This window comes from Pristiophorus japonicus, chromosome 4 (assembly GCF_044704955.1).
Source record: "Pristiophorus japonicus isolate sPriJap1 chromosome 4, sPriJap1.hap1, whole genome shotgun sequence".
Lineage (NCBI taxonomy): Eukaryota > Metazoa > Chordata > Chondrichthyes > Pristiophoridae > Pristiophorus > Pristiophorus japonicus.
In genome coordinates, this window is record NC_091980.1 from 49147281 (window position 1) to 49160275 (window position 12995).

Here is a 12995-nt window from a genome sequence, read left to right on the forward strand (position 1 = left end):
TGTCTATTGCATGAACATGAAAAAAAACACTCAGATCGATATAATACAGTGTCAGAAAATGTGGAGCCAGTGCCACTTTACACCATACTGCCCACCTTGGGCTTGCTTGCCATGAAGGAGTAGAACGCTTGCTTTGGGAGTCTTGTGTCAGGCATGCGAACAATGTGGCCCACCCAGCGGAGCTGATCCAGTGTGGTCAGTGCTTCAATGCTGGGTATGTTGGCTTGGTCAAGGACGCTAACATTGGTGCATCTGTCCTCCCAGGGGATTTGCAGGATCTTGCGGAGACATCGTTGGTGGTATTTCTCCAGCAATTTGAGGTGTCTATTGTATATGGTCCATGTCTCTGAGCCATACAGGAGGGCAGGTATCACGACGCCCTGTAGACCATGAGCTTGGTGGCGGATTTGAGGGCCTGGTCTTCAAACACTCATTTCCTCAGGCGGCCAAAGGCGAAGAAAACGTTTCAAGGACACCCTCAAAGCCTCCTTGACAAAATGCAAGATCTCCACTGACACCTAGGAGTCCCTGGCCAAAGATCGCTCTAAGTGGAGGAAGTGCATCCGGGAGGATGCTGAGCACCTCGAGTCTCATCGCTGAGAGCATGCAGAAACCAAGCGCAGGCAGCGGAAAGAGCGTGTGGCAAACCAGTCCCACCCACCCTTTCCCTCAACGACTATCTGTTCCACCTGTGACAGGGACTGTAATTCTCGTATTGGACTGTTCAATCACTGAAGAACTCATTTTAGAGTGGAAGCCAAGTCTTCCTCGATGCCGAGGGACTGCCAATGATGATGATGATGACACCATACTATGACTGCAGCAATTGTGACAGCAGCGTTATTGAAAGAAGAAAAAGAAATAATTTGGCTTTATATAGCAACTTTCACAACTTTAGGATGTCCCAAAGCACTTTACAGCAAATTCCGTACTTTTACAGTATAGTTACTGTTGTAATATAGGAAATGTGGCAGCCAAATTGCACATAACAAAGTCCCATAAGCAGCAATGACCAGATGATCAGTTTTAGTGATGTTGGTTGAATGATAAATATTGGCGAGGACAGCAGGGAGCACTCCCCTGCTCTTTTTCAAAATAGTGCCATGGGACCTTTTACATCCACCCTGAGAGGGCAGACAGGGGCTCATTTTAAGATGTCATCTGAAGGACAGCACCTCTAACATTGCAGCACTCCCTCTACTGGTGAGTCAGCCTAGATTTTGTATTCTACTTTCTGGAGTGGGACTTGAACCTACAACCTTTGGATGCAGAAGCAAGAGTGCTATCACTGAGCTATGAGTGACATGGATAAAATCACAGAACTCTAGACTCAGTGAAATCTAGGTCTGTGTAAGAATTCAGGATAGATAAAAGGTGCAGTCAATTGAACCTGTCGATCATATGAAAGAATGCTCGCACTGACGGTGCAAAGAGTGTGCCTACAATTTTAGAATTGTTCATGGGTATCAGAATAGTGCCCAAAATTCCTTATATTCTACCAACATATAGAAGTTTAACTGTTACCTTACCAAGGAAAGAAAAGTAAGGCGAGATGATGCTGCCCAGCCTGGAGGCCATTGAACTCATTCCGACACCTGTGTTTCTTATTACGGTTGGGTAGAGTTCAGCAGTGTAGCTATAAGCAATGGCGAAGGCAATTGTGATCCCAAATTTTCCAAATAGTGTCAGCACTGTAGTAAGTATTGGAAGATCTAGAAAAACCAAAAGTAACCATAAACTTGGTGGAAGGTTTGCAAGCGGCTCTCTGTATAATCTTGTCACACACAACATATAGGCTGATTTTCCCAATACATTTTCTGGCATGGACCCGCGCCAAATAGGAGAACATATTGGGAATTCATGGTGTCGTTCCGCGTCCATTAAAATTAATGGATGAAAAAACATGCATCCACAATTTCCCAATATATGTTCCTGATGAATGAGATCCTGCACTGAAAACATGCATTCCTAAAACAGACTCTTAATATTGGTGTTATAACTATTTGGCTGGTATAAGTGAGGCACATTGAATAACAGCATCTGGCCAGGTTACTTAACCTTCCAACAACAACTATAACTACAACTTGAGCTCATATAGCACCTTTCAAAGAGCGAAAAAAAAAATTCCAAGCTGCTTCATAGAGAAATATCCTCAAAATGAGGGAGGGATTAAAGGGGAAAAAAATGGCCAAACAAGTGAGTTTTAAGGAAGGTCAGAAGGAGAGGTAAGCGGAGAGGCAGAGGGTTTTAGGGAACGAATTCCAGAGTGTGGGCCGAGGTGGCTGAAGGCACAGCTGCCACGATTGGAGTGAAGAGGTGGGAGATGCATACGAGGCTGTGGCCAGATGAACAGAAAGGTTGGGCGGGGGGGAGGTTTCTAGAGCTGGAGAGGTTTTTTATAGAGTTGGGAAATGGTGAGACCATGGAAGGATTTCATTACAAGGATGAGGTATTGGGGACTGGGAGCCAATAAAGGTCAGCGTTGAAGTCCTGCCTTGCGACCTATATTCGGGTTACCCCACCCCCCTCCCCCGAGAGGAAGTGGAGCGCAAAATATCATGCTCCACTTGCTACGTGGTGGGGCGCACAGACAGGGCCCTCCCCTTCATTAAAGGGGAGTGCAAAGCTATCAATTCTGTGGGCAGGAAATGGCGTGCTGGGCTGCAAGATCACGGTACAGACCTCACGATTGACTTCCAAGAAGGCCGCGTAAGTCAGGCAGTTTTTTTCCCTTCCTCTCCTCCCCTTTAATTATCGCCCTGCGAGCGAACTACAATCTGGTACACGCCCCGTGAAGCTGTCGTGGGCATCGCCTGTGGCAACTTCAGGGGACACCAGCGACTTTTTGCTCCGGGATGTAAATGGGTTACTTGACATAGTGATGATGTCGACATTGCCTGCACAGCTGCCCAGGACGCTACCGGTTGCCGCCACCGCTAAACTCCCGCGGAATTTCACGGGAGACTGTAGCAGTGTTGCCCCCTGAACAGGAGGTGCAAATGCCCCATGTTTCTCTGCCAAAGAGTCTGCAAAAGGATATAGATAGATATAAATGAGTCAGCAGTAAGGTGGCAGCTCGAGTATAATGTCGGGAAATGTGAGCATATTCAGTTTGGTATTAAGAATATAAAAACAGAATATTTTTTAAATGGTGAGAAACTTTTAATTGTTGGTGTTCAGAGTGATTTGCGTGTCCTGGTGCAAGAAACACAGAAGGCTAGCATACAGGTATAGCAAGCAATAAGGATGGCAAAAGGCATGTTGCCCTTCATTGCAAAAGGGTTGGAATACAAGAGTAAGGAAGTCTGGCTACAATTGTACAGGGCTTTGATGAAACCACACCTGGAGTACTGTGCATAGTATCTAAGGAAGGATATACTTGCCTTGGAGGCGGTGCAACAAAAATTCACTAGATTGATCCCTGGGATGAAAGGGCTGTCCTATGAGGAGAGATTGAATAGATTAGGCCTATACTCTCTGGAGTTTAGGAAGAATGAGAGGTGATCTCATTGATACATACAAGGCTCTGAAGGGGATTGACAGGGTATATGCTGACAGGTTGTTTCCCCTGGCTGGAGTTTCTACAACTAGGGAGGAGCCAGCATTGCGAGACCTGAGCTCGGGATTACAAAGGGCGGCAGCAGTCGGAGGAGACTGAGTTCGGGAGGAGCCAGCTGAAGCAGCGACAGGAGTATGGGACAAAAAGTAAAAAGAATCAAAATCGAAGTGTGACCTCATAGCCAAGCAGGTAAGTGATTGGCTGGTGGATTGGTGAGTATTTTTCTTTTCTTTAAGAAACCTTGGGCATTGGTGTAAGTTAGGAACTGCAATTAAATAGATAAGTCTACATTATCTAAGGAAAACGAATGAATTAAATCAGCTGTTTGCTGAGTAGCGGCTGGGTGTGTTTTGCTAAGATTTAGAGTTTAGTTCTACTTGATAGTTCCAAGTGTAACTAGAGGGATGGCAGGGCAGCTCAGTACCGTGGATTGCATATCCTGTGGCACGTGGGAAATCCTGGATGCTTCATGCAGCCGGGACGATCACGTGTGCAGGAGGTGTCTCTAGCTGCACCAACTCGAGCTCCGTGTTTTGGAGCTTGAGCGGTGGTTGGAGTCACTGCGGTGCATCCGCGAGACTGAGAGCTACGTGGATAGCATGTTTCTAGAGGTGGTCACCCCGCATCTTAAGAGTGTGCAGGCAGAGAAGGATTGGGTGGCCATCCGACAGAAGAGGAGGACTAGGCTGGTAGTGCAGGAGTCCCCTGAGTCCATCTCGCTCTCCAACCGGTACTCTGTTCTGAGTACCAGTGAGGGCGATGGTGACTCTGGGGAGTGCAGCCAGAGCCAATCCATGGCACTACGGGTGCTCAGCTGCACAGGGGGGTGGGGAGGAAGAAGAATAGAAGAGCTATAGTGGTAGTGGATTCGATGGTCAGGGGAGCAGACGGGCGTTTCTGCGGCCACAGACGTGACTCTAGGATGGTATGTTGCCTCCCTGGTGTCAGGGTCAAGGATATCACCGAGTGGCTGCAAGGCATTCTGGGGGGAAAGGGTGAACAACCAGAGGTCGTGGTCCATTTCGGGACCAATGACATAGGTAGAAAGAGGGATGATGTCCTGCAAGCAGAGTTTAGGGAGCTCGGAGAGAAATTAAAAATCAAGACCTCAAAGTTAGCAATCTCCGCATTACTCTCGGTGCCACATGCTAGTGAGTACAGAAATAGGAGGTTTGAGCAGATGAATGTGTGGCTGGAGAGATGGTGCAGGCAGGAGGGCTTTAGTTTCCTGAGGCATTGGGACCGCCTCTGGGGGACGTGGGACCTGTACAAGTTGGACAGGTTGCACCTCAACAGAACCGGGACCAATATCTCGTGGGGATGTTTGCTAGTGCTGTTGGGGAGGGTTTAAACTAGCTTGGCAGGGGTATTGGAACCTGAAAATAGATTCAGTAGGAAGGGGAGTAAAGCTGAAATTAGAAAGCAAAAATAAAGAAAGTGAATTTGAAGGAGAGAGGAAATAAGCAGGAAAAAAGGGTAAAAAAGAAAATTTAAAGGCTCTTTGTCGAAATGCACATAGCATTCGTAACAAAACAGATGAGTTGACAGCACAAATGGATACAAATCAGTATGATCTGATAGCCATTACAGAGATGTGGTTGCAAGGTGACCAGGACTGGGAACTAAATATTCAGGGGTACTTGACAATCCGGAAGGACAGACAGCCAGGAAAAGGAGGTGGGGTAGCTCTGTTGACAAAGGATGGAATCACTGCAATAGATAGAAATGATATTGGCTCAAATGATCAGGATGTTGAAACAGTTTGGTTGGAGATAAGGATAATAAGGGGAAAAGTCACTGGTGGGCATAGTCAATAGGCCCCTAAAAGTAGCAACTCTGTTGGTTGGAGTATAAATCAGGAAATAGTGGGGGCTTGTAAAAAGGGAACAGCAATAATCAAGGGTGATTTTAACCTCTATATTGAATGGACAACTCAAATTGGTCTGGATAGCCTTGAGGAAGAGTTCATAGAGTGCATAAGGGACAGATTCCTTGAGCAGTATGTAACGGAACCAACCAGGGGGCAGGCTATCTTAGATCTGGTCCTGTGTAATGAGACAGGATTAATAAACAATCTCCTTGTAAAGGATCCCCTCGGAATGAGTGATCATAGCATTGTTGAATTTCAAATTCAGATGGAGGGTGAGAAAGTTGGATCTCAAACCAGCGTACGAAGCTTAAATAAAGGAGACTACAAAGATATGAGGGCAAAGTTGGTTAAAGTGGACTGGGAAAATAGATTAAAGTGTAGGACAGTTCATGAACAATGGCATATATTTAAGGAGATATTTCACAACTCTTAAGAAAAATAAATTCCAGTGAGGAGGAAAAGGTGTAAAAGAAAAGATAGCCATCCGTAGATAACTAAAGAAATAAGGACGGTATCCAATTAAAAACAAGGACATACAAAGTGGCCAAAACTAGTGGGAGGACAGAAGATTGGGAAACTTTTAAAAGCCAGCAAAGAATGACTAAAAAAATAATGAAGGAAGGGAAGCTAGATTATGAAAGTAAACTAGCACAAAGTATAAAAACAGATAGCAAGAGTTTCTATAGGTATATGAAAAAAAAAAGAGTGGCTAAAGTAAATGTTGGTCCTTTAGAGGACGAGACCGGGGTATTAGTAATGGGAACATAGAGATGGCAGAAACTCTAAATATTTTGTATCAATCTTTACGGTAGAGGCCACTAACAATATCCCAACAGTGGATAGTCAAGGGGCTATAGAGCGGGGGAGGAACTTAACACAATCATAATCACTCAGGAGGTGGTACTCATTAAATAATAGGACTAAAGGTGGAAAAATCCTCTGGACCTGATGGCTTGCATCCTAGGGTCTTAAGAGAAGTAGCGGCAGGGATAGTGGATGCATTGGTTGTAATTTACCAAATTCCCTGGATTCTGGGGAGGTCCCAGCAGATTGAAAAACTGCAAATGTAATGCCCCTATTTAAAAAAGGTGGCAGACAAAAAGTAGGAAATTATAGACCAGTCAGCCTAACATCTGTGGTTGGGAAAATGTTGGGGTCCATTATTAAAGAAGCAGTAGCAGGACATTTGGAAAAACATAATTCAGTCAGGCAGAGTCAGCATGGATTTATGAAAGGGAAGTCATGTTTGACAAATTTGCTATAAATTCTTTGAATATGTAACGAACAGGGTGGATAAAGGGGAACCAGTGGATGTGGTGTATTTGGACTTCGAGAAGACATTTGACAAGATGCCACATAAAAGGTTACAGCACAAGATAAAAGTTCACGGGGTTGGGGGTTATGTATTAGCATGGATAGAGGATTAGCTAACTCACAGAAAACAGAGAGTCGGGATAAATGATTCATTCTCGGGTTGGCAATCAGTAACTAGTGGGATGCCGTAGGGATCAGTACTGTGACCCCAACTATTTAAAATCTATATTAATGACTTGGAAGATGGGACCGAGTGTAAGGTAGCCAAGTTTGCTGACGATACAAAGATGGAAGGAAAAGCAATGTGTGAGGAGGACACAAAAAATCTGCAAAAAGACATAGACACAGGCTAAGTGAGTGGGCAAAAATTTGGCAGTTGGTGTATAATGTTGGAAAGTGTGTGGTCATGCACTTTGGCAGAAAAAAAATCAAAGAGCAAGTTATTATTTAAATGGAGGAAAATTTCAAATTGCTGCAGCACAGCGGGACCTGGGGGTACTTGTGCATGATATACAAAAGTTTAGTATGGAGATACAAGTGATCAGGAAGGCCAATGGAATCTTGGCCTTTATTGCAAAGGGGATGGAGTTTAAAAGTAAGGAAGTCTTGGTACAGTTATACAGGGTATTGCTGAGGCCACACCTGGAATACTGCATGCAGTTTTGGTTTCCATATTTAAGAATGGTTATGCTTGCTTTGGAGACAGTTCAGAGAAGGTTCATTAGGTTGATTCCGGAGATGAGGGGGTTGACTTATGAGGAAAGGCTGAGTAGGTTGGGCCTCTACTGGAATTCAGAAGGATGAGAGGTAATCTTATCGAAACATATAAGATTATGAGGGGGCTTGACAAGGTGGATGCAGAGAGGATGTTTCCACTGATAAGGGAGACTAGAACGAGGGTGCATAAGCTTAGAATAAGCGACCGCCCGTTTAAAACTGAGATGAGGAGGAATTTTTTCTCTCAGAGGGTTGTAAATCTGTGGAATTCACTGCCTCAGAGAGCTTTGAAAGCTGGGTCATTGAACAAATTTAAGACAGAGCTAGACAGTTTCTTAACCGATAAGGGAATAAGGGGTTATGGGGAGTAGGCAGGGAAATGGACCTGAGTCCATGATCGGATCAGCCATGATTGTATTAAATGGCGGAGCAGGCTCGAGGTGCCGTATGGCCTACTCCTGCTTCTATTTCTTATGTTCTTAATTCTCCCAAGAAAACAGATATCACATGTATTTACTGCAAGGGGCAGTGGGGGGCAGTGATGGTAGGGGCGGGTGGGGTGGGGGGGGAGGTCTGGGGCCGGGGGAGTTGTGAATGCACCAGTAAGTTTACACAATATAGATTTAATGCACAACATAATGTATTTCATAGATTAAGAACACGTTGCGACAAAATCAAAGTGAGTTTCAGCTGCTCCACACGGATCCTCTTCAGCCGAGCTGCCCACGTCCACTGGTCAGAGTGTGCACAGGGCAAGAAGGGCATTCAGGTCCCATTGATGTCATAGAACCCCAATTTTCATGTTAAACAGGCCTGCTGTCTGACTGCTCTGGCAGCCCAATGGTCGGCCCGATGCACAAAGTGATGTCTGTAGGTCATTGCCCACCATTTTGGATGCTACCACCATCTTTCCACTGGTGGAAGGATAGAAGATAGGCCTAGCACCTCATCCTTACAGCACGGCTAAGATCAATGAAGTTGTGATGGATGGGAAAGAGAGCTTTGAAAGCTGGGTCATCGAACAAATTTAAGACAGAGCTAGACAGTTTCTTACCCGATAAGGGAATAAGGGGTTATGGGGAGTGGGCAGGGAAATGGACCTGAGTTCATGATTGGATCAGCCATGATGATATTAAATGGCGGAGCAGGCACAGTGAGCCAGAATGCAAAACCTTTGCAGGATGACACCAGCTGTGTATTTCAATTTATCATGAAATGCTGCTTTAAAATGTTTGTTAACAGAAGACAGGCTAAGATAATTCTAGATGCACTGTAATAATTTACTTGAAGGTACGAGCTGGATGAAGAACAGGACACCTCCACCAAATAAAAGTGTGCCTGAAAGGGTAAACTTGCGGGGCAACTTCTGGAGAAAAATCCAAGTTGCTACGTAGGCTGGAATCTCGCTGGCACCAAATAAGAAACAGTTCAAATAGTCATCACCATGGAGATTGGGTGTGTTCAAAATCAGCCCATAGTATCCAATTGCTAGAATCATCCTGCAACAAAACAGTGAATTCTTGTAAAACTTTTTTTTTTTTAAATACACCCCACTTTTTCAAATTTTGCTTTGCTGGATTTTCTCATTTATAACATTGTTATCCAATAGAAATTGCTGACTAGTCACATGTGGCTACTGTGACACTGTTTTAGCCACATCCACTAATGTTTGTAGAAAAATTCTTATTGCACTAGCACAATTAAATAAATTGTTTTGAAATGCATAATTGCCTTATTTCTACATTGTCAACATAAAATCATAGAATCATAGAACAGAACAGCACAGAATGAGGCCATTCGGCCCATCAAGTCTGCATCACCTCTTTTGAAGAGCAATCCAGTGAGTCCCCCGCTCTTTCCCGAGGTATCCGCCGTATATAAGTCACAGGGGGTCCACCCAGGGGTGGCCACAAACAGGGCCTCTACTGATTGGGCTAGTGGGTAACACGCGGTTTGATTGCCGTGTAAACGTATATGGGTCTTGAAAAACAAGTTATCTTCTAATCCTATTAGCTTTACAACCGTGACAACAGAGAGTAACGCGATTATATACGCTATCTTAGACATGTTTGTTACGCTCAAACAATACAATATTTACACATTAGCAGTAGCCGTAATTTGGACTTGCTTGCAGTTGACACCTGTTCGGGGTGCATAAACAAGAATCCTGGTTACATTATCGTGAATCACATGTCTTATGTTTACTCATTAGTTTCTTTGTACAATTTCAACTGGGTCCAATGTTTCCATACACTCTTCCCTCTTATGTCCAGACAGGCACAGGTGTCTCCACTGATTATGACCTCATATGGGCCATTCCATTTTGGTGCAAACCCTGGTTTTTCAGGTAATGTTTTTACCATGACGCGATGTCCCGCCATCGGGACGTCAGGGAGCCTTTCAAGCTCTTTTTAAGCGTCTCTCTCTTCCTGATTGTCTCTTACTAATTTACGCATCCCTTTGAGTTGAGTGCTTAGTTCCAAAACATACCATTTAATTTTGTCTTTTAATGGGCCTACATTGGCCCCACCTGTTATGATGCTTTCTGGGAATTGCATCACCCTTCCAGTCATTAGTTCACAAGGGGTTAATCCGGTTGTCCAGTTTACCATGGCTCTTAACTTCATTAATATAATAGGTAATACTTCTGTCCACGTTCTTCCTGACGTTTGCATGGCCTTGGCCAGGGCGTTCTTAAGGGTACGGTTCATGCGTTCTACCATTCCAGAACTCTGCGAGTGGTAGGGGATGTGGAATATTTGTTTTATGCCCATTAGCTGGCATACTGTTTTTACAATCTTCCCGGTGAAGTGGGTGCCTTGGTCAGAATCGATCTGAAGAGGCACTCCCCATTGGGGAATCACCTGCTCGGTCAATATCCTTGCCACTGTTGAGGCAGTGCAATCACGTGTGGGGAAAGCTTCCACCCACCGGGTAAATTGATCTATAATCACTCGGCAATATCTTTTTCCATGGGATGGGGGCAATTTGTAAATGTTCTCATGGCCCCCGTGGACGGGGCTGGTGTCTCATTTTAATTTTAATGGGCCTGCCTGGATTATATTGTGCGCACGTAACGCATCGATGGCAATGTTTGGCAATATCTCTCCCCATCCCCTTCCACCACCAATCTCTTCCAAGACTCCCGGTCATGGCCTTTCGTCCCGAATGGGACAGGCCATGGTGCAACTCCAATAAGGTATTCTGTATGCATTCAGGCACCATTACCTTGTCGTTTTGTCTCCAAACATTATCCTTTCCTTGCGTTGCGCCCTGCTTTGTCCACATACCCCTTTCTTCCTCAGAAGTGTCCTGGTGTAGTGTCTCGATACTTATCTGTTCGTCTCGGACCCCAGCGGCGCTGACTGAGGCTTCCTCACACTCCTCTTGTTCTAATGCCTCTTGTGCAGCTAAGTCCACAGCTTGATTTCCCTGGTGACTCAGCCAATCTGGACTGGTTCGGTCCGGCTCCCTTTGGTGGGCTTTAATTTTAATGACCGCTACCTGTTTTGGTTTATTACTGGCTGCTAAGAGAGCTTCTATTCTCAGTTGGTGTTTTATGGGATGTCCGCTGGTTGTGATAAAACCCCTTCTCCCCCATGCTGTCATATAATCGTGTACTACCCCTAATGCATATCTACTGTCCGTATAGATATTAACGATCTTACCCTCTGATAGTTCCAGTGCCCGGGTGAGGGCTACCAATTCTGCCACCTGAGCTGACGACCCCCCATTAATTCTCCCTGATTCGACTGACTCTCGATCCTGGTTAACTACGGCCCATCCGGTACGAGGTAGTCCCTCTACGTATTTTCGCGAGCCGTCCACAAACAAGGTTTGTTCTGCGGGTTGAAGGGGCGTGTCTTTTATTCTATCCTCTTCCATGTCCACATCCATGTCCCCGCAATCGTGGGGCTCTCCCTCTTGCACTATGCCCTCCACGGGGTTTTCCCCTACATCTCTAATTATAGTTACTGCTTTGTTGGGTGGCAAGAGGACTGCTTCCCACTTTGCCCGTCTCATATTAGAAACGGTTCTCAGTTTTCCTGTGTTTAACATTTCTACCAATATGTGTTTGGTGTGGAGAATGATGTTTCCGGTCATTACCACGGGCTCACTTATTTTTACTGCCCAAGCTGCGCAGTCTAGTGCAGCTATACATCTGGATAATCCGGTCACCACGGACCTTCGGTGGTGGAGTAATAGGCTATAGGTCTCCTTTTATCCCCGTGATCTTGGGTGACCACAGCTGTATAGAACCCACCTTCATTGTTACAGTGGATGTGGAAAACTTTACCCATGTCAGGCAGTCCCAATCCAGGTGCGGAGACTAGTTCTGACTTGAGTTTACTATACGCCTGTTCTTGTTCAGGGCCCCACTCTATAAGGTCGAGGGCCGGTTTTCCTCCCTTTACTAGTCTTTGTATAGGCTCGGCAATCTTTGCAAACTCAGGGATAAAGTTCCGGCTGTAATTAAAGAGACCCAGTACCTTCCTCACCCCCCTTACCGTTACTGGTCTAGGCATGTCCTTGACAGCCTTTTTCCTATCCGAGGGCATTTCTTTCAACCCCTTTGAAAGGCAGTACCCTAGGTACAGGACTTGGGTTTTCCCTACCTGGGCTTTCTTGGGGTTGACCTTAAGGTCTGCCATCTCCAAAGCTTGTAACACCAAGTATAGGGTTGCCTGATGTCCCTCCTTGGTTTCTGAAGCTATTAATATGTTGTCGACATATTGTAAAATACTATTTCCTGCCGGTACTTCTACTTGTTTTAGTACGTCGCTCATGAAGTGGGTACTGAAGTTGCATGTTCAGCCATGAACTAATTGAATGGCGGTGCAGGCTAGAAGGGCTGAATGGCCTACTCCTGCACCTATTTTCTATGTTTCTATGTTTCTATGACTCGGTGGAATCTGGCAGGACTATTATGGAACCCTTGTGGTAATCGGGTCCAAGTATATTGTTTATCCTCCACCGTGAAGACGAATTTCTCTTGTGATTCTGGGTCGAGGGGAAGTGCCCAGAAGCCATTGGCTATGTCCAGGACTGTAAAGATTTTATGTTCAGGGGATAATCCATTAAGGATTGTGGAGGGACTGGCCACTATCGGGTATAGTTTGGGGGTGACCTTATTACGGGCAGTGTAGTCAATGGTTAGTCTATAACTCCCATCTGGCTTCCCTACTGGCCATGTTGGGGAGTTAGTGGTGCTAACAGTTTCTCTTAAGATACCTTTTTCCACTAGTCCCTTTACTATTTCTACAACTGCTGTTCTGGCTTCGGGTCTTATAGGGTATTGCCGGTGTGGTTTATGAGATGGTCCAGGGACCTTAATAGGGTCCATGTCCGCCTTTCCGGTATTCAATTTTGTCTGTGCCCAAACCCCGGGCACAGAGGCACAAATGCCGCCATATCCTCCAGTCTCGGTATGCCAGTTGGTTTTTGTGCCGGTTGCTACACCTAAACTTTCCATATGGTGAGCTATCTGTCCCAAATCTCCCTTACTGCCATCTGCCTTTGGCCATGTTAATTTCC

The 12995-nt window shown here is 45.3% G+C and overlaps 1 protein-coding gene across 1 annotated transcript in view; it reads right to left on the minus strand.

Moving 5' to 3' along the window:
- Positions 1-12995, minus strand: part of LOC139262895 (organic cation/carnitine transporter 2-like) — a 162125-nt gene that overhangs the window by 18731 nt on the left and 130399 nt on the right. The window contains exons 7-8 of the mRNA XM_070878152.1: positions 8745-8959; positions 1530-1712 (exon numbers count right to left, since the gene is read on the minus strand). Coding sequence (XP_070734253.1) covers positions 1530-1712; positions 8745-8959 — 398 coding nt within the window. The remainder of the gene's footprint in view (positions 1-1529; positions 1713-8744; positions 8960-12995) is intronic.